The sequence below is a fragment of the Camponotus vicinus genome, unplaced genomic scaffold, assembly GCF_025532165.1.
Source record: "Camponotus vicinus isolate PSW18456_S1 unplaced genomic scaffold, iyCamVici1.0 SCAF_1, whole genome shotgun sequence".
Lineage (NCBI taxonomy): Eukaryota > Metazoa > Arthropoda > Insecta > Hymenoptera > Formicidae > Camponotus > Camponotus vicinus.
The window spans coordinates 10,114,236-10,141,375 of NW_028141945.1; the positions used below are offsets into that span (position 1 = coordinate 10,114,236).

At 37.8% G+C, this 27,140-nt stretch overlaps 1 protein-coding gene across 5 annotated transcripts in view; it reads left to right on the forward strand.

Moving 5' to 3' along the window:
- LOC145973266 (aminopeptidase N-like) overlaps positions 1–27,140 on the forward strand; it is a 37,926-nt gene that overhangs the window by 6,167 nt on the left and 4,619 nt on the right. The window contains exons 1-6 of one of the 5 annotated variants that reach the window (XM_083102537.1): positions 19,915–20,036; positions 23,235–23,772; positions 24,507–24,998; positions 25,634–25,817; positions 26,320–26,476; positions 26,808–26,889. In XM_083102537.1, coding sequence (XP_082958663.1) covers positions 23,258–23,772; positions 24,507–24,998; positions 25,634–25,817; positions 26,320–26,476; positions 26,808–26,889 — 1,430 coding nt within the window. In that variant the 5' untranslated portion in view covers positions 19,915–20,036; positions 23,235–23,257. Of the gene's footprint in view, positions 1–19,914; positions 20,037–20,412; positions 20,430–21,631; positions 21,794–23,234; positions 23,773–24,506; positions 24,999–25,633; positions 25,818–26,319; positions 26,477–26,807; positions 26,890–27,140 lie in introns of those variants that run through there. The other 4 variants (XM_083102543.1, XM_083102527.1, XM_083102539.1 and 1 more) reach the window with 4 other exon arrangements.

Below are 27,140 nucleotides of genomic sequence, written 5' to 3' on the forward strand. Positions count from 1 at the left end.
CTCGTCACAGCTCAAGACTAAACGCAACCGTTACTCTCCGCTGTCGAGACTACAATGAGCTCAGGTCAAAGGGCCACACTAGTGCGTTGCTTGCGCAACGACATGTGCTGACCACTCGTGAACCCTTCCGTTGGTCCTTTCGCTGAATTTTACGACATTACGAGTCCTTCGGCATTGTGGCGTCGAAGGACGATCTCTTACGCGAAAGACTCGTTTTAATTTATTGGTTACTATTGTATTCACTTTCTCCGCGACGACGTCTCGAAGTGATTCTGAGTCGCGATGACGTCTCTAGCTGATGACTCGGATCGCGACGACGTCTGGGAATCACTCGGGTCGCGAGATTCGTATTATTATATTTTATTATATTTTATTTGCTTTCTTCGCGACGACGTCTCGAAGTGATTCTGAGTCGCGATGACGTCTCGAGCTGATGACTCGGATCGCGACGACGCCTGGGAATTACTCGGGTCGCGAAATTCGTTTTTTTGTTTTTTGTTCTTATATATATATATACATACATATATATATATATATATATATATATATATCGCAGTCGTGCACGACGCTTATATTATGCCGTAACATACTCCCCCCGTTGAGAGGGTAACGATCAATTTATGTATGCGGCGTTCGGATTATGTTATGTTTGACTGACGAAGTCGTTCACATGCTTCGTTTAGCAGCGCAACTCGCAATTTGTTTCGTATTCGCGTTTATATTTGTATGATTATTGTTCGATCGGTAGGGGACAGAGGAGTTTGGTTGTTCTCTTTAATTCCCCGGTCATGGTTTTGATGATCGCAGTTCGTGTGATTCCATCTTCGCCTGGCAGTTTGGTGATTTTACCGAGTGCCCATTGCGAACACGGTTGGTTTTTGTCCTTTAGAAGTACGACAGTTCCAACGTGTAGCTCTGGTCCATCCTTGATCCATTTATTGCGTTTTTGAAGTTCGTTCAGATATTCAAGGTTCCATCGAGCCCAGAAATCCTGTCGTACCTTTGTAATGTGCTGCCAGGTAGACAATCGATTAGCTGTAAACACACGATACGCCTCACGAGTCGCCCTCCGAAAAGGACATTAGTGGCTTGCCAATCAGATAATGCGCAGGCGTCAATGCTAACATGTCGTTCGGATCGGTTGAAAGGGACGTGATAGGTCTGGAGTTTAAAATACCTTCGATCTCTATTGTGAATGTGTTTAATTCTTCGAAGGTAAACAAGGAATCGCCAATCACGCGTCGGAAATGATGTTTAAATAGCTTTACCAAAGCCCACCGAAGTGTGGTGCTATTGGTGGTATGAAGTGCCAAATAATGCGATGTTCGCTGGCGAACCTCCCGATTAGATCTTTGTGTGTATCCGAATTAAATAGAGCGTATAGTTCTTTCAATTGATTATTTGCACCTATGAAATTGGTCGCATTATCTGAATAGATATGTGTCGGCAATCCTCGACGCGCTACGAAGCGTCGTAACGCCGCGATAAAACCGTCAGATGACAAATCACTTACGACTTCCAGATGTATGGCCTTAATTGACATGCATACGAAGACACATATGTATACTTTAATTCGCGTTTTATTGCGATATTTTTCTTGATGTAGAAAGGACCGCAAAAATCAACGCCAGTATTCGCGAAAGGTGTTGCTTCGCGTACGCGAACTGCACTGAGAAAAATGTTTTGTATCAGCAAACAAAATTTTGTTACTGACGCAAAAATTAATTGTTGGTATGCGACCAATTAAACCTTTGATTTCTACGCCCATTTTAATTCGTTGAATTCATTTACTTAATAATACACAACTGTTTTGTATGATGTACAAAGATTTTGAAAGTGAAAAATAGAATATTTTGTTACCGAAACAAAACAATTACGTAAGAATAATATAGCCAAAAAACTTTTTTGTTAACGTAAAATAAATAATTTCTTCGGAAAGCCCCGATGTTTTAATAAAGTTTCAACTTTTCTATCCATAAAGAAGAAATTGTGAGAGGAGAGAAAGAAATTTTCTCTAACCGAAAAACTGAACGGTCACTTCAAATGTTTATCACTTTATTGTCCATTAATTATTTTGTGTCTTGGCACTTGCATTTTTCACTTAGTATCTAGAACAAACCACTAATATATTTTCTCGTTTTATACATATCAAACAAACTAATACTGATGAGAACGAACAGAGTGACTGCAGAGAAAATCACGCAGTACAAAACTGATAGACGTGATATGCGTAATGTACTCGCTGCGTATTGTCCTTTCTTCTGTGCATGTTCGTTCACGTTATTGTGCGTGGCCCACACGAGAGCCCTCTGCCGAATCAAAGCTCTGTACAAAATATTTAGTAATACTGACCAACTTTAAATATTTATTAAAAAATTGTTTGTTTAACTCGATATCATATATCGTTCCATACTACATTTAACAAAAATATTTTTTACTACAGTAGATTATTTTGTTCAAATTACTAAAAGAAAATTTATTTTGTAACTACGATCAAACATCATATTACTACTCACAAAATGTGAGTAACGAAATAATATCGTTTTGTTAATTCAAGAAATTTACCAAATTTTGTTTATCTAGACAAAAAATTATTACACTTTGCTATCTTTACAAAATTTTCTTATTAAAAACAGCTATTTGTGAGTAATTTTATTTTTTTGCTACCATTACTATAACTTTTTTCTCAGTGTGAGGGGAGATTGCCCATCTTGTATTCTACCGGGTTGGAGTCAAAACGAAAACAGCGCGTACACGTCCGTATCACTCTTCGTACTTGATTCCGTCCGTCAAGTATCCAAAATCTTTGTCGAAGTATGAATAGTGTTGTTTGAATTCCCGTGTGATGATGGGTCTCATGGATCTCGCGAATAATTTGGTCGGTTAAGCGGTGTCGGCTGGGAAGTAATACCGGATGTTTTTGAGAAAATGTTAGATTTGATTTTTATAAACGCCCTCCTACTCGAATCAAACGTTTTGGTCTAAAAATGGGTCTAAATTAATCAATTTACCCTTGATTTCCGTACGCTTAGTTTTGAGTCATTCGATTTCGTCGGAGAATTGCGCGGTTTGTATAATTTTCAAAATTCGCATTTCGGCTTCGTTGATTTCTTCCGCGCATAACGCTCCGATATGTTTGTTACCTGGACGAAATCGAAGGCAATACGCGACGATTCTACGCAATTTAGAATATGAAGAATATTTTTCAAACATCTCGAAATTACGGGACAACATCGCTGACAAACATGTGTTTGTCTTTATTTCGGGCACCTTGTCTATTCGTACGCTCTCGCTGGGCCACTCGCCTTCATCGTTACTTAGCCAGGATGGTCCGGTAAACCATGTTCGGTTTCGTATGAACGCGTGAGGTAATTGACCTCTCGATATTGCATCGGCCGGGTTGTCCTCCGACTTAACATGTCGTCATTCGTACGCGCCCGTGAGTTCGTCCACCTCCGCGACTCGATTCGCCGCATAAGTTTTAAGGAGATGAGATGATGTTTTTAATCAATGCAAGACGATAATCGAATCGCACCAGAGGATTATTTTGTTGGGTTTAATGTCCCATGCATCGTTTACTTCGCGACATGATCGCGCCAATAACAATGCGCCGCAAAGTTCGAGCCGCGGTATGGTGATGGTTTTTAATGGCGCGACTCGAGACTTGGCACATAATAATTTAGTAGTGACGCATTTCCCACTCGAGCGTACGTATAGACATGCACCGTAACCGGTGTTGCTAGCGTCGCAAAATCCATAGATTTGAACATTTTGATAGTTATCTATTAATAATCGGCGATCGAAAGAGACCCAAGTCAATAATTCTAATTGTCGAGCGAATTCAGACCATTCGGTGTATATGCTTTGTGGAACGGATTCGTCCCATTGCACTCCGCATCGCCACACATCTTGCATTAATTTCTTCGCGAATAAAACAACCGGGCCCATCAATCCCAGAGGATCGAAAATCTTTGCAATTTCAGATAATATATTTCGTTTTGTTAATCGTTCCATAATCCTTGTCGGATGAATTGAATAACATATTTTATCCGCATGTGCGTTCCACGTTAAACCTAACGTCTTTAGAGAGAGTGATCTATATTTACTGTAAAATTTGCGTGTAATTCGCTTTCTGTTAAGTCATTGATGACTCTCTTATCGTTCGATGCCCATTGTCGAATAGTGAAACCGCCCCACGCTAATAAATCGATTACTTCGTCTCTAATCGCGCGAGCCTCCTCGATGGTTTCGGCACCGGACAGTAAGTCATCTACGTAAAGATGCGATTCGAGGAGTTTAGCCGCCTTAGGATGGGTTTGGCGTTCGTCGTTCGCGAGTTGGTGTATGGTGCGGATAGCGAGAAATGGCGAAGAAGAAACGCCGAATGTCAGCGTATTTAACTGAAACGTCTCTAATCTGCCGTCCCTACGCCAGAGAATCTGTTGATATCGCCGATCATTTTTGTGCAACAGCACTTAGCGATACATTTTTTCTATGTCTGCAGTAATGACAAACTTATATGAACGGAAGCGAACGAGATGTGAAAACAATATGTCTTGTATCGTAGGTCCTATCATTAAGATGTGTTTAACGAAATACCATTGTTTGTCTTCGCGGACGTGTCGAAAACCACTCGTACCTTATTAGTGGTGTTACTCGATTCTTTTATTACCGCATGGTGTGGCATATAAAACCCGTCATCGTTGGGATTTTCGACTACAGACATGTGACCTAAATTTAAATATTCTTCTATGACTCGCGTGTATTCGGTTTTAAGAGTTGCATTCGCATCGAGTTTGCGTTCTAAAGTTAATAGTCGCTTGAGTGCAATACTTCTCGATTCGCCGAGTTGCGGCTTAGCTTCACGAAACGGTAAACGAATGGTATAACGTCCGCTGTTATCACGACTCACGGTATTCACAAAAAATGTTTCGCATTCGACTTCCTTCTTTGATTGCGGTCTCTGTGTCGTGATTTCTTCAATCGTCCAAAATTTGTTTATTTGACTTTCTAATGTTGTTAAGTAGCATGCCGATTTTGTTACGTTTTGCGCTGGTGCGCCGCCGACAACTATCCAGCCCAGACGCGTTTTTTGCAAATATAAATCGTGACCTTCACGGGACAAATTTATTTGATGGAGAATAATGACAGTGTCGCACCGGCACCTATTAACAAATCGACCGAACGTGGTAGATGAAAATCTGGATCGGTTAGGCGGATATTCGAAAATATTTCGATCGACTCCCGTGGGAAAATTTCCGAAGGAACTAGATCTGTAATAACCGGTATCGTTAAACATGTCAATTCTTTACAGAAACCATCAATCCTTGATTGTATCGTGATTTTTACTAAGCCCTTCGATTCGGTATTCATGGTGTTAATCACGCTGGTAGGTAAAAAGTGCGCGATCACGCGTGAGCCTATACGTTTCACGATTGATTCGGCAATAAAATTTGCAATAGCGCACGTATCTCATAATGCACGGGCCTTGATAAGATTATTTTTACAGTCCCGAATGTGTACTACGGCACTCATTAATAATTGCGGTGAAGATGGGAGTGACATCGCCGCGAGGCTTATCGTTCTCTCCCGCCCCGGAGCGGGCGGTTAGTCAATCGGAAGTACTGATCGCGGACTTCGATGTGTCTGATATGTTCGCTTTATCGCTGCTCGAGAATTTGTCAAGATGTAAGAGGCTGTTATGTCGTTTTTGGCAAATCGTGCAACTCGAGTATTTGCAAGGACTATCTCGATGAAATCGCAAACAATTATAACAAAGTTTCGCATTCTTTACAGTCTCGATGCGCTTAAGTATGGATAATTGTTTAAATTTGTCGCATAAAAAGAGCGGATGTCGCTTGCTCTTGCATATCACACAATTACGCGGCGTGCTTGTTAAGAAAATTTGATTTGAAACGCGCTTCTTCTTAACCGGGGGCTCGCATTTACCCTTCTCTGAATCTGCCGTCTTCGCTCTCTCGCGTCTCGACGCGCAAACCGCGCTTTTGTATAAAAACTCATACATTTGCTCGAGTTTTGGGAATTCGTCTCTCTCAAGACTCGCTTCCCATCTCTCTAATGTGGCCTTTGGTAATTTGCTTTCTAAAAGATGAACGATCATTTCAGATCCGACGGAAACTCCTATGGCGTTTAGTGACGCGAGATGTTGCTGCGTATCATCGGCAAGCTTAGATAAACCGCTCGTAGTTTCTTTGTCTAACGCGGGCGTGTTTAAGATTAAGGCAAGATGTCGCGATACTAAGACGCGCTTTACCTCGTATGATCGCTCCAATAATTCCCATGCCTTTAAATAATGTATACCATCGATTGTAAAAGTTCTTATTTTATTAGCCGCTTCATCGATTAATGCGGATTTTAAGTAATGTAATTTGTCTATGTCCGACAGATCGGTTTGAGAACCAATCATGCTATGGAATGCGTTTTTGAATGACAACCAGTTTTCGTACTTGCCATCGAATGTAGGCAGTAACGCCTCGGGCAATTTTATCCTTCGTTTATTCACGGATGCGGCGGTCCCTGCGTTATCGCTTCGTGGCTCGTTATTTGAAGGGCCAGGGCCTGCGTTCGAGTTATTCGTCGCGTTTAAGATGTTCTCTGCCTTACTAGCGAGCGAATAAAAACGTTCTTGAATATTAACGAATTCATTCTGATGTTCTTCTCTCGGATCTAATACCGCGAGCTCGTCGTTATGTTCTTCGAATGCATGATATAAATCCGTTAAACGGGCGATTCGCAATTTTAAGACGGCTTTATCTATCTTACCTTTGTCGAGAAGATTGCCTACATTTGTGATTTGAGATTTTAGGGAGGTTCGCTTTTGCACTAAAAGTTTGACTTTTTCCGACATTGTTAGGCGATTATGATATATGATTTAGAAAGGATGAACGACTTACATCGTCTGTTGTGGATGTAGTCTGTTGTTTCAAGATCGGTCTCACTGGTTATGATTGATCCTCTCACGGGCAATGGATCAGTGTGCGTGTGGAATTGATCGTCCTCGTCTCTTTTTGATGTGAGACCTCACAGAAGGCACCAAATGTTCAACCAGCGTCAACACTCTCGTGTTCACTCTGTAGTTTCGTTTATAATTCGGTTTATTAATTTACACTTTCGTACAAAATCGCAGAACAAAGACTGCGTGATATTAATAATTAAACGATTTGATATGACTCGTCACAGCTCAAGACTAAACGCAACCGTTACTCTCCGCTGTCGAGACTACAATGTACTCAGGTCAATGGGCCACACTAGTGCATTGTTTGCGCAACGACATGTGTTGACCACTCGTAAACCCTTCCGCTGGTCCTTTCGCTGGGTTTTACGACGTTACGAGTCCTTCGGCATTGTGGCGTCGAAGGACGATCTCTTACGCGAAAGACTCGTTTTAATTTATTGGTTACTATTGTATTCACTTTCTCCGCGACGACGCCTCGAAGTGATTCTGAGTCGCGATGACGTCTCGAGGTGATGACTCGGATCGCGACGACGCTTGGGAATCACTCGGGTCGCGAGATTCGTATTATTATATTTTATTATATTTTATTTGCTTTCTTCGCGACGACGTCTCGAAGTGATTCTGAGTCGCGATGACGTCTCAAGCTGATGACTCGATCGCGACGACGCCTGGGAATCACTCGGGTCGCGAGATTCGTTTTTTTTTCTTTTTTGTTTTTTGCTCTTATATATATATATATATCGCAGTCGCTTGCACGACGCTTATATTATGCCGTAACAAGCATTATAATGCATTATAATTATTGCATTATATTCTTTTGAAGAAAAGAATTTATTATTTATTAATGTATTTATTAATCAGTACGTAGTTATTTTAGGTTAATTGGTTTTAGGTAACAAAAATTGACGAATTAATTTCCTTTTGTCCGAAACAGATACAACCGATAATAACTAACATGCATAATAAATTTATTAAATATTCATTAATCATTGACAAGATAGAAATACGTAAGTCTAAAATCTCAAGACACTCGAACCATTTCCAGAAAATTATATAAGAATGTAAAGTATGAATTTATTTTATAAATTTTATTATGAATAATTTTACAGTAATTTTATTTTTAATTTTTTATAAATGTTCAAAATGAGGTGTATTCACGGATCCTTTTAAATTGCATCTAAATTTAAAGTTTATCGTAAAAGAATTGCTCGAAAAAACTATCAATCAATCAATACTACGCTTGATATATAAAATTTAAAATTTTCGTCTTAGACATATATATACTTGTTCAAAAACATCAAAAAATTAATTAAAACTCTCGCAATGGCCCTCGACTAAAAAGGAGAGTCGAGGGCCCGGCCGTTCGTTCGGCGCCCCTGGCAGCCGATAGCGAGATATCGCTTTGTCAGCGAATATCCGAAAACAGCGCTCGCCCTTCTCGAAAGATCCAACAACAACAAATAACCCGTTAGATCGCTCAATTTAAACATTGTCTCGGTAACCGTCGAGTTCACGAAAAATCGGGATCTTTCGAGAAGGGCTTGAGTATAAATCGACGCGATCACGGAGCACTGAGCCTTTTGTCGAAAAGTCTCCGACGCGATCATTTAGCTCTCGAATATTAAAAACGTTCTTTCCGTCGCTCGCGGAATAAATCGATTTTCTCCGTTGCTTGCGGATTCAAAATTCAGCTTGAATTTTTCGATCTTTTCTTCGTCGTTAGTCAAGAAACTGTAAATATATTAAAAATTGTATTTGTGAATTAGAATAAAGGACTGTACATAGACACATATATATATCGGGACTTGTCGTTCTCTTTCTTTCGCGCCGCGCTCACTTCTCGGTCTATTCTCGCGCCTTTTGCTAACATTTGCTGGTCCTTCGAGCCGGATCTTCGTGACCGGTTTTTTATACGACGCCGTGTGAGTGAAAAGTGGTGTGCTTCCTCTGTGCTTCGGAGATCAGTCACCTGAAATTCAAGCCATCATGAGTCGTAAGGCAGAGTTAATAATTACCGCCGCAACGGATCTCTACGGCAAAATCGCTCGCACTCACGAGAACCTGATGAAGCTGGGCGCTGCCAGAATCACTGTGGGCGCCGTGGAGGCGCGCCTGCAGTCCTTGGAGAGGTACTGGACCAAATTTGACACTCACAACGATGAGCTTCTAAACCACCTAGACCAAATCGCAGATTCGGAGTATTTAAAACTCGACATACCTGCTCTGGCTGAGGAGGCCTACCTCGGTAATAAAGGTTTGCTGTTGGACCTTCTGCGTAGCCTCAAGACCGAGGAAGCTGCTACGAAGGCGCTAGAGCCGTCCTCTCAGGCTCCTCGCACTACGCTTCCACGGATCCAGCTGCCTCATTTCTCCGGGAAGTACGAGGATTGGCCAGCTTTCCGCGACCTTTTTCAGTCCCTAATCGGAAGGGACACCCTCACAACACCAGTTGAGAAGCTCCATTATCTGAAGGCGTGCCTTAAGGGAGAGGCAGAATTATTGGTCAGAAGCCTGCCTACGACAAGTGAGAACTTCGAGCGCGCGTGGGATGCTCTCATTGCCTACTATGAGAACAAGCGTCTCCTGGTGCGAAGTTACATCTCCCAGTTCACGTCACTTCAAAAACTGAAGAGCGAGTCGGTGATTGATCTGCGCAAACTCTACCACAGCGTAAAGAGCACCGTGGGCTCCCTGGAGAGCATTGGGCGCCCTATCACGAAGGGCGAAGACCTTTTTGTGCACCTGGTTGTCGACCTTCTCGATCCTCGATCTCGTCGCGAGTGGGAGAATTTTATTAGTGACTCAAACGATCCACCTTCGTATGATAAACTGCAGCTCTTCTTGGATCGTCGATTGCACACCTTGGAATCGTTGCAGCCAGTCAAGGTCGAGGCCGCTTCTTCCAAGTCGAGTTCGAGTACAACGCAGAAAACCCGCACTTTACACGCGCGAAAGCAGGACAGCAAACGAGGTCGCTGCTCCTTGTGTAGTCAGGACCACTACATAATGTTCTGTGATCTCTACCAGAACAAGACGGCGGAAGAGAGGAAGCGTCACGTCGAGGCGAACGATCTGTGTCTTAACTGCCTCGGGAAGCACAAGGTAAGCGAGTGTGCTTCTCAGAAGACGTGTTCGTTGTGTCGCGCGCGTCATCACTCGACTCTCCACGAGGCGTGTCCGTCGGTCGAAGTCGCTAAGACGTCGCACTTAGCGCAACGCAAGGCCGAGCCGACGGTGTCGGTGCTCCTTGCTACCGCGCGCGTTCGCGTAATGGACCGGTTCGGCCGCGTCCACACTGCGCGCGCCCTAGTCGAAGCTTTAGCCCAGCGTCTTCGTCTGGTGCGATCTCCTACCTCGGTCGCGGTGTATGGAGTCGGCGGCAAGCAGACGGGCCTCGCGCGCGGTCAGGTCGCTCTCCAGATCCGCTCTCTATGCGACGGGCCTTTAATAAACGTGACCGCCTTGGTCTTTCCCCGGCTCACCCTTTATGAAGGCGGGATCAAGGCCGACCGTCAAGCGTGGACGCACATCAAGGGACTGGAGCTCGCCGATCCGGACTTCTCAGCTGCGGACCCCGTGGACATCCTTTTGGGAGCTGATGTCTACGCCACCATCCTCCAGGAGGGACTTCGGCGAGGCAAATCACAGGAACCTGTGGCACAAAAAACGGCATTAGGCTGGATCTTATCTGGGGCCGTCGGCGCAACAGCCACTCCGCGTCGCACGCTAGCACACCACTGCCTGGCCGAGGAAAGTCTAAGCGCTCTCGTACAGAAGTTCTGGCAGCAGGAGGAGCTCTCTGACGCCGCTGTAACTCTCTCGCCTGTGGATCAGGAGTGCGAGAACTTCTTTCGCCGGACTCATACGCGAACCGCCGACGGCCGATACGTCGTGCGTCTGCCGGTCGTTTCTCCTCTGCCAGACTTTTCAGCAACGCGCTCTTCGGCTCTGCGAGTTCTCTTCAGCATGGAGAGGCGCTTCACTCGGGATCCTCCATTTCACGCGCTCTATTCAGACTTCATGCGGCAGTACGAGGACTTGCGCCACATGTCACCCATAGCTCCTGCCGCCAAATCAAATGAGTCGGTGAATTACCTACCTCACCACGGCGTTCTGCGGAAGACCAGCGTCACCACGAAGCTGCGCGTGGTCTTCAACGGCTCCACGCCAGCTACTTCGGGCAGAACTCTAAACGATCATCTTATGGTGGGTCCGAATTTGCTGCCTCCTCTCGCCGACGTGCTACTCCGCTGGCGACAACACCGATACGTCCTCGCCACCGACGTAGAAAAGATGTTCCGGCAGATCCTGGTACATCCGGACGATAGGGACCTGCAAAGAATTCTGTGGCGTTATTCCGAGCAAGACAGTCCAGCGGAGTATCAGCTGAGCACGGTGACTTACGGTCTCGCGTGTGCGCCGTTTCTGGCGATGCGCACCCTGAAGCAGTTAGCCGAGGACGAGAGTGAGCGGTATCCACTGGGGACGGCCGCACTCCGACGGGACGTCTACATGGACGACATTCTGACTGGAGCATCAACGTTCGCGGAGACCAAGGAGATGTGCAAACAGCTGTCCGACATCTGCATGGCGGGCGGCTTTCCTCTCCGGAAGTGGTCGACCAACGACTCGGCTCTCCTCTCCGCCATCCCGATGGAGCATCGGTTGCAGCGCGAACTCCGTGACTGGCGACCACACGAGGTTCACTCCACCTTGGGACTGCAGTGGCATCCCGCTACGGACGACTTCTCTTTCGCTACCCGGCACATTGCCTTGCAGTCCGTCACTAAGAGATCCGTGCTGTCTTTGGTGGCGCAACTATTCGATCCCCTCGGCTGGCTGGCGCCGGTCGTGGTCCGTGCCAAGATCGCTTTCCAATCTACTTGGCTTCAAGGACTCGAGTGGGATGCCCCGCTCGACGACGTCTCCGCATCAAACTGGGTCGACTTCCATGCGGAAATCCCGGTACTCGAGCAAATCCGAGTACCTCGCTGGATCAATCTGGACCCTTCTTGCACGCACCTGGAGGTCCATGGCTTCTCCGACGCCTCTGAACGCGCGTATTCCGCCGTCGTGTACTTGAGGACAAAATTAAACGATTCATGGGCCGTCAGTTTGATCACCGTCAAAACGAAGGTCACGCCGCTCAAACAGATTTCCTTACCTCGCTTAGAGTTATGCGCTGCCGTCCTTCTCTGCCGCCTAGCCAAACACGCCATGGCGATCCTCGACGTAGCCGCACCGCTTCACCTGTGGACGGACTCCACCGTCACGCTGGGCTGGATTCGAGGTCACCCGACCAGATGGCAAACCTATGTCGCGAACCGCGTCTCCGAGATCCAGAGGACAACCCCGGAGGCTACGTGGCATCACGTCTCTGGCCAGGACAACCCAGCCGACTGCGCTTCCCGCGGTCTCTCTCCCAGTGCGCTGCTGAGTCACCCACTGTGGTGGCAGAGTCCACCTTGGCTAAGGTTAGAAACCGCTGCGTGGCCGACTACCATCAGCCATAACATCGAGGAGGACCTGCCTGAGAAGCGCATCCGAGTCCACGTCGAAGCAACAGAGGCATCAACGAGCGAGGCCGCCGAGTTGCTGCGTTTCTCCTCCCTGCAGAGACTCCTGCGCGTAACAGCCTGGTGCCGACGGTGGCTGAACGTGAAGGCAGGTTGTGCAGCGGTCACTCGCCGGCGCTCCCCCGGAACGACTCTGTCTGCTGATGAGATAGAGGAGGCTCGAGTTTCCTGGATCCGGCGAGTGCAATCTGAAAAATTCAAGGCCGAATTAAAATTAATAAGTCAGGATCTTACGCTCAGCAAATCAAACTCACTCGTCCGTTTTAGTCCCTTTTTAGATCCTAAGGGCCTCTTGCGGGTTGGCGGCCGGCTTAAGCACTCCATCTTGGCCTACGACGAGCGTCATCCCGTCCTCCTGCCAAAGGATTCGCACCTCACCCGGCTAATCGTGGACGACTGTCATCGACGAGCGTTGCACGGCGGAGCGCAGCTCACATTGTCTCTGATCCGCCAGCGATACTGGATTCCACGAGGTCGAGCCATCGTTAAAAGAGCTATCTCGCGATGCCTCATTTGTGTGCGATGGCAGGCGGCAACCCCACAGCAGTTGATGGGCAACCTTCCACGAGAACGCGTGGTACCTGCGAGGCCCTTCCTTCACACCGGGGTCGACTACGCCGGGCCGATTCAACTTCGCACCACCAAGGGGCGTGGACATCGCTCTTACAAGGCCTTCGTAGCGGTCTTCGTCTGCCTTGCTTCCAGGGCAGTACACCTCGAAGTGGTCTCGGACTATACGGCCGAGGCCTTCCTTGCGGCCCTCAGACGATTCGTCTCTCGCCGCGGCATTTGTCGCAGTCTCCGTAGTGACTGCGGAACCACCTTCGTGGGAGCCGATTCGAAGTTGAGGGCTCTCTTCACCGCTGGCACCCCCGAAAGTCTCTGGGTCATCGACAGACTCGCCTCCGAGAAAATCGAGTGGAAGTTCAACCCTCCCTCCGCGCCGCACTTCGGTGGTATCTGGGAGGCCGCCGTCAAGTCGTTGAAACATCATCTCCGACGGGTGCTTGGCGACGCCACTCTAACATACGAGGAGATGAGCACCCTCCTCGCTCAAATCGAGGCGTGCCTGAATTCGCGGCCACTGCAGGCGCTCTCGGACGACCCTGAGGATCTCGCCGCGTTGACACCCGGACACTTCCTGGTGGGAGCCGCCCTGACTGCCGTACCCGAGCCGTCCTTGCTGCATCAACCGGCGACTCGTTTATCCCGCTGGCAGCTCCTGCAAAAAATGCGGGATCACTTTTGGGAGCGCTGGTCGAAGGAGTACCTCCACTCCATAACTCACCGTCCTAAGTGGTTACGCGAAGAGGCGGGCTTCCAGGTCGGTCGGCTATGTCTTCTCCGGAACGAACTCACACCACCAACGAAATGGCCATTCGCGCGAATCACGAAAGTCCACCCCGGAGAGGACGGCCAAGTTCGCGTCGTCACCGTGCGCACCGCAGCCTCCGAGTTCGTACGACCGGTAGTGAAACTCGTAGTGCTACCCGTCAACAGCAGCGAGGATTACGGACCTCAACCGTAATAGATCCGATCTCGCGAGTAACGGATCTGAATTTTTTAATTAGATATAGAATATTATTCTGAAATTTTTTCCTACTGTAAAATAAATTCTCCCATTGCGTGCAGCGCATCCACTGCCGCAAATAGCCTAATTTCGCCAAACGCCTTCGGCGAGGCGGGCGGAATGTTCAAAAACATCAAAAAATTAATTAAAACTCTCGCAATGGCCCTCGACTAAAAAGGAGAGTCGAGGGCCCGGCCGTTCGTTCGGCGCCCCTGGCAGCCGATAGCGAGATATCGCTTTGTCAGCGAATATCCGAAAACAGCGCTCGCCCTTCTCGAAAGATCCAACAACAACAAATAACCCGTTAGATCGCTCAATTTAAACATTGTCTCGGTAACCGTCGAGTTCACGAAAAATCGGGATCTTTCGAGAAGGGCTTGAGTATAAATCGACGCGATCACGGAGCACTGAGCCTTTTGTCGAAAAGTCTCCGACGCGATCATTTAGCTCTCGAATATTAAAAACGTTCTTTCCGTCGCTCGCGGAATAAATCGATTTTCTCCGTTGCTTGCGGATTCAAAATTCAGCTTGAATTTTTCGATCTTTTCTTCGTCGTTAGTCAAGAAACTGTAAATATATTAAAAATTGTATTTGTGAATTAGAATAAAGGACTGTACATAGACACATATATATATCGGGACTTGTCGTTCTCTTTCTTTCGCGCCGCGCTCACTTCTCGGTCTATTCTCGCGCCTTTTGCTAACAATACTATATATATCTTTCTCTTTAAAAAATATATTAAATTTAAAATATAGTGACATGAACATAGATAAATAACAACTGTTATATTAATCTGCAATTATATTTTTATTTTGCAGATATAAAGTTTGTTAATTGTCAGATGTTTAGTGTAGTAGAATTTGCATTAGTTTTCTGTTATATTTTTAATATATATTAAAATTATTATTTAAGGAAGAGTACATTTTAGAGATTACCGTATTTTAATATCATATTGTGTGTTGCAATTACAATCTTCAAAATAATGAAGATAAATAGTGTACCATGTGTACTTTATAATTTTATGCAGTATAACAATGAAACACAGTTTATAACTTTGTCCAATAACTGTATATTAATAATATCAACATAGATTCTACTACTGTGTACTTTATACTAAATCTGAGCAATAACTTTTTTACTATAAATGCAATATATGTATTATATAATATATATATATATATATATATATATATATATATATATATATATATATATACAGGGTGTCAGTGAAATTTTTGCCCTTACGAAGTAAGGAGGTAGATTGGCTCAAATTAAAAAGGAAGGACTTCTACTGTTTTGTGATATTCGCAATAATTAACGAAAAATTAAATAATGAATATCGGCCAATCTGCGTGAGTAGAAGCGGGCGGCGACGAGAGTCGTCCCACTGTAATCTTATACTAGGCGCGCGGCGAAGCGGTGGGCGGATCGCTCTCCGAGATATGATGGTGGCTTGCGATATATCGCAATACCGCGCCGAAAAATTATCCGTTCTTTTAGTGACGAGAAAATGATGCGCTATCATTTCCATACCACCTTGCGGTAGATAGCATGGTGCGCTTTTTTTTATAGTGGTTTCCCCCATAGGCCTATTCCGCTCTCAATTTAATGCGAAAATTGTTCAAAATGCCGTTAATTACTGTACGCTGAATGTATCGCAAATGTAAAAAATTGATGATGACAGAGACACACATGTCCGCTCAGCTGTAGTTGCATGCTGCTGGCGTATGCACTCTGGCAACAGCCTGCGAGAGCTGAGACGGTTTTAGTAAAAATCTTGTGTAGTAAATTAACAGTGAAAATGAAGTGTACTCTGCAGGAATATACGGATATGATTGTGGCATACGGGCTAGCGGGAGAAAATACTTATCGCGCGGCCGTGATTTACGTGGAATGATTTTTTGGGCGTGCACGAAAACCAAGTGGACGTACAATTTTACGTGTTGTGCAATAATTATGTGAAACTGGGTATCGTGCATAATATCGGGATAACCGGTCCAGCAGTGCGTCTTCGTGTACGAAATGAAGAAAGGATTCTTGAAGCATTTTATGAAAATCCTGGAACTAGCGTGCGTCGTGTGGCACATGAATTTGGTTTTTCGCGATACGCGGTACATCACGCTTTACGTGTTAACGGATTACGCCCGTATCATTACCAACGTGTACAACACATTTTGTCGAGGGATTTTCAACCACGGATCAATTTTTGTGAAGGTACTGTCATCATCAATTTTTTACATTTACGATACATTCAGCGTACGGTAATTAACGGCATTTTGAACAATTTTCGCATTAAATTGAGAGTGGAATAGGCCTATGGGGGAAACCACTATAAAAAAAGCGCACCATGCTATCTATCGCAAGATGGTGTGGAAATGATAGCGCATCATTTTCTCGCCACTAAAAGGACAGGTCATTTTTCGGCGCGGTATTGCGATATATCGCATGCCACCATCATGTCTCGGAGAGCGATTCGCCCATCGCTTCGCCGCGCGCCTAGTATAAGATTACAGTGGGACGACTCTCGTCGCCGCGCGCTTCTACTCACGCAGATTGGCCGATATTCTTTATTTAATTTTTCGTTAATTATTGCGAATATCACAAAACAGTACAAGTTCTTCCTTCTTAATTTGAGCCAATCTACCTCCTTACTTCGTGTGGGCAAAAATTTCCCTGACACCCTGTATATATATAATATATTTATATGTATAAATTATATTATTTATATAACATGAATTTTTTGAAAAAATCTGTGAAATATTTTTTATTTTGAACATTTATTCTTATTCTTAGTGCGAAATTTGTAGATATCAAATTTTAATTATTCCTTACATATATTTAATCAACTTTAATATCTTGAAGGTTGCATTTTATTGCAATGCTGTGACAAATAATGTTATATATGTATATACATATATGTATACATAATGTTATATATACATACACACACACACACACACACACACACACACACACACACACACACACACACACATATATATATATATTGTGTATGTTGTACTATATTATAAAGATTAAATAATATTAAATGTATACGTTTAATATTATTGTGACTTTAATAATTTTAAACAATGTTATATTAACATTAAAATTGATTAAATGTTGTACATCTTTTGATATTTACAATCTAATACATGTTACAATTATTTATGACATATGCTATTTTTCATATTTTAATTCATAAACATAACATTCTATTTAATGTAATTATATTATTATTATTTTTGTATGTCAGATTCTTTCAATTTCAATTAATAAACACCCAATGAATTTTGTTTTACAAAGTTAAAAAAGGGAAAGAAAGATTTGATTTCATTATTTTTTATTTTATTCATTTTTTATAATATTACTATTGTAATTATAGAATTACTTGTAAAAAAATATATATATTATAAAATGTAAAGGGGGGTCCCGTTTGCCTACATTCCCGATTGCAAACTGCTTCGTTTGCGCACAACATTTTGCCGACAGCTTCTTTTGCCAACATTCCCGATTGCCTACATGTATTATTACACACACGAAAAAAATGAAGATAAGTACGATTGCACACATGACATTATTGCACACATACACATTGCACATATGATATTATTGCACACATACACATTGCAGACATGATATTATTGTTCACATGCACATTGCACACATGATATTATTGCACACATAATCTTAATACATATATGATATTGAACACATATAATACAAATACATTGCACACATACAATAAAAAAATGGTTTTGCATAATTTAGAATCCACGATTAAAAGTGCAGACTGATACTGGATTGCTCACCGAATCTAACCTTAAAATCTTTAATCAATTTGATGCTAAAATTTTCGTATGCGACCACGCATGAAACACATTATTTAGAATTTTGCGAAATATTATAATTATAACTTATAAAAATTATAATTATAATTTATAAAATTTAAAAATAATATTTGATATTATTGTAACTGTACTGATACTAGATTCATCGATTAATAAGAGCTTTCTATCATACATAATAATAGTCATATATAAAGTTTTAATGTAAAAGTGAATTCAAACTTTATATTTCGTGAATAAATATTGCTGTGAACAAAAAAAACGTGATATAAATTTAGTTTACGAAAACATTAATTTTTAACCGAGGTACTTACGTCAAATAATTGTTGGATTCTAAATTCAAGATTTGATTTAATAAATCGATATGAAGCATTTGTCCTAAAATCTTGTCTTTCGGTAGTACCATCTGTTACGCAACAATGTATAACTTGCTGTACTCTGTTAAATTGCGAAGTCGATCGCCTAGATTCCGTATGATCCCGCAAGTTTCATATACATCACGGTAAAATATACAATAGCATAATTATTGCCGTCAATGTCATATTAAATACTATTATTATCATCAATGTCATAATAAATAAAATGATTCTTTCGAGGCATTCATAGGTTGAAGATAGATAACAATAGCTTGTTTTTCATCCTGCGAAACTGCTAAATACGTTTATATAAATATCTTTGCGTAATCATTCTTGTTAAAAGAATTCCTTCTTCTTTTCAGCATCTGTATTTAAAGTATATGCTACTGTTTCTAAGACATGTCAATGTCTAACTTTCAGTAATCTTTGCCTAGCATTACGAATCTTCTTGAAATTAAAAGAATCTAAAGAAATAAAAAGATTTATATACTAGATTTATATTAAAAATTCATTTTAATCCCATAACATTTTAGCGAAAAAATTTCAAATATTGTTAATGTAAATAAGTTTTTCTTTATATTTATTTTATATTTACTTTTTATTTTTCTTTCAATTATTCTTTTAATTATTCCGTTATTGAATAAACTTTAACAAGCATTTTTAAAAGTATTTTGTATTTAATTTTATATTAAATATACTGTAATAATATTCAGAGGAAAATACGTGATGTTAAAAAAATATTAAATCCGCAAAAGTATTTAAGAGTCACTTCTTTGTACGTTCCGTGGATAGACCTTCCTGTGCACCAATTCTTCTTTTCACTAATTTAGCGATTCGTTGATCGACAGCTTTCATATAATCACGCAATGCGAGATATGCGTTTGTCATTATTACAAGAAAAAGGAATTGTAAATATTGCGATGATATATTAGTAAAAAAAACTTCCAGAAAGTTTAAAGGTAAGTATAACTATAAATGTATAAAACACGATATTGTCAATTCTTTATCTATGCGTCGGAAATTATGCATATAAAGCGGAATGAATAAAAAATGTTACTTAATTTCCGAATGTTACTTAACCTTACTTACAGTACTTTTACAATTTTATTGTATCATTTAGCACACATGGCGAATTATAAGAATGCTATTCATGCATATTTTAATATTTTATTATTTAATTATTTTATTATTTTATTATTTTAGTTGTTATTAATTATTGTGATTATTATTACTTATATAATATAAGTAATTACTCTTTTTTTTATTTTCTTTTTAATATACAAAAAAATTTGTTTAAGGAATTGTTGGTCTTAGATTTCTATACTAATTTTATAAATAATTCAGTAAATGAGTAAATATATCATAATCTAAATACTTTTCTACAAATAGAGAATTAAAATATATAATTCCTTGATTGTTTATACTCTTGAGAAAAATTACGTTAAATTTAAAAACACTATGTATCTATTTGATTACATATCGAGTCTTTTGATTATGTTTACTAAGGGAACAATCGTACATGACCTTATTATCTGATTATATTAGCTACAATGTGCCAGTTACCAAGTTAGTCTTCGGTGATCTTCAGAAGTGGTAAGATCGCGATTACGCATATATATATAGCATTAAGCTTGATGATAACACGCTAATTACAATTTATTTCAACAAAACACTAACATCTTAATCCGCCACAATTTTAATTACAATAAGGTAAGTAGTTTAAGTATAATAAACAAGTTACTGCAAAGAAGCATTTACACATTTATGAAAATACAAAATATACGTAGAAAATACAATTTAAATTAATATAAGTATAATATAGTTTAAGTAATTACTCTTTTTTTTATTTTCTTTTTAATATGCAAAAAAATTTGTTTAAGGAATTATTGGTCTTAGATTTCTATACTATAATTTTATAAATAATTTAGTAAATGAGCAAATATATCATAATCTGCGAAAATCTAAATATTTCTCTAAAAAAAAGAGAAATAAATATATTATACAACTTCTTGATTATTTATACTCATATTATGAGAAAAACCAATTGCAATAATTTCAACAAATAACTACAGCTTAACTTGTCACGATTTTAATTACAATAAGGTAAATTACAATAAGGTAAAGAAACATTGACACACCTATGAAAATGTAGAAGAATGTAAAATAATGTAGAAAATACAATTTAAATTAATATAAGAAACATGTTTGACGAGCACAATTTTATTTTCTACAAATTATCTTTCTCAAAATTAACAAGAAATGATTAACATGTAGATAATTCCAAGAATATAATATTTTGGATTAATTTTAAATTTTTTAAAAATATACATTGAAAAAACTTTCTTCGGAAATTAAAATTACGTATATATTTTATATAGATAAAGAAAAGAAAAAATAAAGACATTTTATAATATGGGCAACGTTTAGTGACATTTACACATCTTCTATAAGTTTTCTTTTGAAACAGAAACATCATATTACATCCGCAAAAGCACTTAGATCTAAAGCGTAATGTAAAATTCATTTTTATATTCTCCCATATAAATACAATTAATAAAATAATATAATTATAGTTTAAATCGAGAATCTTTTCAAGATTTTTCTATTTGTTTAACATTCGAGATTTTTCTATATATAAATATTAACAGAAATTTTAACCGCTCTCCTCAACTCTAGTTTTTCTTACAAAAGAAATGTATATATTATAAACATCCAATAATAACAATTATAATAATTAATTATAATAACTAATAGTCGTTAAACCAAGCGTACCGTACAAGCATGCGCGACCGCCCGACACAATCTATTGTTTGCCAATCAACCGTTCGAAAAACGCTTCGCGCATATCAAACGCAGTGTTTGACACGTCAGATCTCATCCTACCTAAAATAGATAATAAATAAGTAAAATATCTCACATAAAAGATTAGAGATTTCGACCGAAGGCAGAAAGAGCTTTCGACAAAACTATAGATTAAAAAGTTTCAAAGGATAGTAATTTGACTGCTTAAATATTAAAAAATGAACATCAGTTTAAAAATTGAAATAAAAATTAGAAAATATGTTTCAATTTGAGTAAATTAATGATTTATAACAATTTAAGATGTTTGTTTTAACATATGATTAAGTTACAGAACATAGTTAAGTCCTTTTTGCAATTCACGAATTAATTTGACAATTATTTTAAATTTAAAACGCTATGCAAACTCTTTTTGATAACATATCGAGTCTGGATTATGTGTATAAACTAAGGAAACAATCATACATCGTGACTTTATTATTTGTTTACATGGCATTGGCTATAATGTGCTATCGAATTCGTTAGTCTTTAGTGAACCTTCGAAATGGTAAGATCGTGATTACATATATATGTGTGGCATTAACAGCTTGTAATAATATTGTGCTAATTGCAATTAATTTCAATAAATAACTACATCTTAACACTTGTTACAATTTCAATGCAATAAGGTAAGTAACCACAAAAAAGCATTTATATACTTACGAAAATGCAAAATGTACGTAGAAAATATAATTTAAATTAGTATAAAAAACAAGTTTGACAAGTAGAATTTTACTTTTTACAAGTTATCTTTCTCAAAATTAGTATAAGAAACAAGTTTGACAAGTAGAATTTTATCTTCTACAAGTTGTCTTTTTTACAATTATTAAGAGATGTTCAATAAAATGTAGATAACTTCAAGAATGTAACATTTCAAACTAATTTTGAATTTAAATAATTTTAAATCTAATATTCAATGAAGAAAACTTTATAAATCATATATATATAAATATATATAAAATAACAATATCATATATACTATAAATAATGAATATGTGTATAACAAAAATAAATAAATAATCTGGGTTACACATAAGTCAAATGAAAGAACGTCAAGTTTAAATTATATGTCTTTGAAAATGTACATTAAATACAATGACATTCAGGCAAATTCCATGAACTACATGATCCTTACACTTACTTTCAAAACTAAAATATTTTATTAAATATTGATCAGAATCTAAATTTTACTTCTATTTTCAATTCGAATTTCCTTATGTTTATGGATTTTAGAATATTTCGATAAATTTAATTCATATCAAAAATGAGCTCATATATATATATGTATTTTGCATCTAAAATAGATAATAAACAAATGAAATATCTCCATTAAAAGATTAATAGACGCAAGTTTTCTTCAAACCTATAAATTAAAAAGTTTTAAAAAGAGTAATGTGACTGCTTAAATATTAAAATAGGTTAAAAATTGAAATAAAAAATACAAAAAATATTGCAATTGATGACCTGAAGTTGATGACCTATATTAATTTAAGATCTTTATTTTAACATAGTTGCATTTAACCTCATGAATAAGTTTGACAAATATTATTATTTACTCAGAAACTTGATAATGTAATAGAAAAAATATTTTATAATACAAACTTGTTATTTAATTTTTCAATTCTTTAATTCTTTATTAATTTTTTGTTTTATAAGACATAGATTTTAAAATGACGTGAATTATGTACGAAGATTAAATTCTCTGACTATAATTATCAATTAGAGATTATAACGAAACATTTCTATTGAGAGATTCACGCTTAATACTTCATAATTATTAGAATATAGTTCGCAAAATACTGTTAGTGTATTTGAAATATCACATGTATCTTACGTTTGCCGTTTGCTTTGTAATATAATTTAAAATTCGTGTACGATTTGACATTAGCTGTTTACTTGTCAGCATATATGTGTATATTTGGTAAGAGTAAGGACAAGAAGCATAATATTGTGAGAGTTAATGCGATTAAGTTTAAATTAGTAAAATTATACACATAAGAAAAACTGGAGAGCTCTAATTTTATTGTAATTTATGTTTTTCTTATTAAAAAAAAGTATTTTTTTCTACAGATTTCTGGAACGAGAAAATCAATATGATATTCCTTAAGTTGTTACTTAACACCATATTATTATATAATATATTAATATTCATGGGTACAACAGCATCTTTTCCCGAGGAGAATTCAAAGAATGATACGGGTTTCACAAATAAATATCGTTTATCGAAACATATAATACCGTATCATTATAACATTCAGATGTTATGGCCAGATGACCAGCCAGAAATAACAAATTTCCTTGGGGAATGCCATGTTTATATCAAAATTAATCGTCCAACGCGCCGCATAAGTTTGCACGCCCAAAAACCGCAAATAAATATAACTTCTGCATTTTTGAAAAAAAATGCTAATAGGATTGAAAAGGAAATACAATATATTCCACAGAATGAAACGAAGTATAACGATAAAAGTCACATTCTCAACTTTTATTTTGCCGAAAAAATACCAAGTGGATATTATTCCTTCGTTATGAAGTTTATCAGTTTTATAAATGATGATAATGAAAGTATCTTTAAGATTTCTTCTCTAAACAGCACAGGAAATGACATGTAAGTAAATAGCGAATATAATAAAAAGGTTGAAAAAACATATATGTCTTATTATCATATAAAATTATTATTGAATATTATTTTATTTTATATTAAAACTTTCTCCAAATTTTACTGCGTACATTTTTGGTAATTTTTTGCATAATATACTTTCTCTTTGCAAGATTTAGACGTTATAGTTTGAAATGTATATATTTGTGTGTGAGGGAGAAAATTGTGAATATTAATATTTTAAAAATTTCTGAGAATGTTACTCAATGTTAATTAAGGTAGAGCTACTATTATATTGTAGAGCTACTATTACTTGAGTATGTTGTAATATAATTGAGCGTTACATAAATATGTGTGGCATGTTAACATAATTCACTATATTATTATTATTATTATTTTTATTATTACAATATAAAAAAATTATAGTAATAAAAACAATAATAATAATAATAATAATAATAATAATAATAATATCATAACAAAAAGTTAAAATATAATTCTTAAAAAGCAATCTTTAATTTTATAATAAATGTAAAAAGTATTTGTAACATTATCGAATATATACGTATGAAAACTATAACAAAAACTAAAATAATAATTAATACATAAAACAAGTCTAAACATTTTCTATAGTATTGCATTATTCACGAGACTCATCTATATATTCTCCACTTTGTAATTAATTTTTAATGCTACGATAAAATTTCTTCCATTATACGAGATTTTGTATTAAAATGTTGTAGGTGGTTGTACGCAACGCATTTCCAGACAATTGGCGCTCGTCAAATATTTCCGTGTTGGGACGAACCAGAACTCAAGGCAACCTTTAACATTTCAATAAGACATCATAAAAAATACATAGTTTTATGGAATACGAATTATGAAACAGAAACTGATTTTAATAATATCACAATGCAATGGATGCACATCAATATCCCTTTTAAAATCTCTACTTATCATGTGGCATTCTGTCTACTGAACGCTAAATGGTTTACATTTACCATTTCCTTTCAATATAACTTGGATAGTGCACCAATTAATTCCTCTAGGAGAATCGTATGGAATAGATATTCTTCTCAAATATTCTTCTCTTTTGCGCAACAGGTTATTCAACAAACTTTAAAGTCTTTCAAAAATGATTTTGAAAACTGGGAAAAAATTTCGATAACCCAGCATGTCTTCATGCCAGGTCTTCGACATAATGCTATAGAAAAATTAGGTCTCGTTTTGTACAGGTAATACAGATAAATAGGTGATCAGCTGATCGCTACACACGATAGTGCGCACAGACACATATACACATATGCGAACACACAAACACACACACACACACACACACACACTTTCTCTCTCTCTCTCTCTCTCTCTCTCTCTCTCACTCTCACTTTTCTCACTCACTCAGTTATTATTATCTATTAATCTGAAGCGCCCCCACTTCTGATGATGAATGGCGCCGCTCTTACCTGCGTCTTATTCTCAGCCAATAATAAGTTGTTTGTTCAAAAACAAAATTTTGCAAAACAAAAAGTTGTCTCCGAATTAAGTCAGGAATATATCATTTTAAGAACAATAAGTTATTTTATTTACCCGGACGTATGTGTGTGTGTGTGTGTGTGTGTGTGTGTGTGTGTGTGTGTGTGCGCGCGCGTATATATAGCATATTTTATTTAAAAATATCAAATTTCTCATCTATATCATATTCCAAACAAAATCTATTTGACAATAAATTTTTGTGCATATATCTCATCATTAGTTTCACTGCATATATTTAATGTAACATGTCTAATATAATTGAAATAAAAATTTATTATACTACATATTTGAAATATACATATTTTACGTAATTTCATTACTAATAAATAATTTTTAGAGAAACAGCTGTTATCTATGATGAAGAACTAGATTCCCTTGCGCACAAAATTGAAGTGGCATGTCTAATAGCACGCCAAGTGGCATATCAATGGTTTGGTATTACGGTCAGTCCATCCTGGTGGTCATACCATTGGTTGAACCAGGGTATTGCTACGTTGCTTGGAATAGATGCTCTTCATAAGGTTCTTTTTTATATATATGTTTATGTAATATTATTTCGCTTATGTGGAATTAAACATAAAATATTTGTTCACATAATGAAAAAAATCGTAACTTAACATCTTATTAGTATGTAAATAACATCGATCACCTAAATACTTTATATTTTTAAAACATTTAAAACATAATTAAAAATAATTTAATTAGTATAATACATGTTTTATATCAGATATAGGAAACTTGCATCAAAATTTTTTTTAAACGATTTCAATGATGTACAATTTAATAGATTAATTATACATATATTTTAAAGCCACTTTTGCTGGCTCTTTCTCTTTTTTTATTTAAATATAAAAACGCTTTACTTACACTAATAGCACAAAGCATTGTAAAATAGAGATATTATTAATGAAAATAATAGTATATATATAATAGTAGTAATATACACGAAACAAAAAAATATACGAGCAACGTATTCCTCTGATTAAAAATTGTTTGATCTGACATGAAACTTTTTGTTATTAGAATTTTGCGGATTTTCGTACGTCGGATCTATTTGTAGTGCAGATGCAACAAGAATCTCTCCATGTAGATGATTATTCTATTATGGAACCTCTTGTATCAGAGATTAAGAAGCCCGCTGAAATTAAATCACTTTTTTTTTTTTCTTATTATACCAAAGGTAAGATCGAATAAATAATAAACGATTGTCAACAAAATTCTGGGCATAAATGTTATGAACAATAAGAAAGTTAATTCTAATTTACTCTCCCTTTTATATACATACTAATTTCGTTACAATAGTGAAATATAAAACTATAAAAGAAATGCTATAAAACTATTTCTTGTATAAACAGTTTAAAATTATAGGAAAACAGGTATATAGTATAAAACTGTACTATTTTATACGGAAAAACTAGATAGAATAGACAAATTTGTGTGGATTCTAAAATAACTTTAATATAAACATGTACATCTATATGCATTTTTAACGTGTTTTTTTTTCGTTGTAGCACCTTCTATATTGCGCATGTTGCGATACGTCCTCACCGATAAAATATTTAAAGAAGGCATTGAGAAATTTTATAAAATGCAGTAAGTAATGCACAATAATTATATATTATAGAAATAAAAATAAACACGAATAGAAAAGACCTTAGTAATAAAATATAACAAAGTGTAGTTGTAGAATAAAACATAAAATACACACACACAGAATGAAAAGGATGTAGACTGCAAAAAATTCAATTATCTAAATAGTACTACTTTTTATTTAATTTTATATTATCTTCAAGTCAAATTTGAAAATTGCTCCTTCCAACATCTAAAAATAAAATTTAACAATT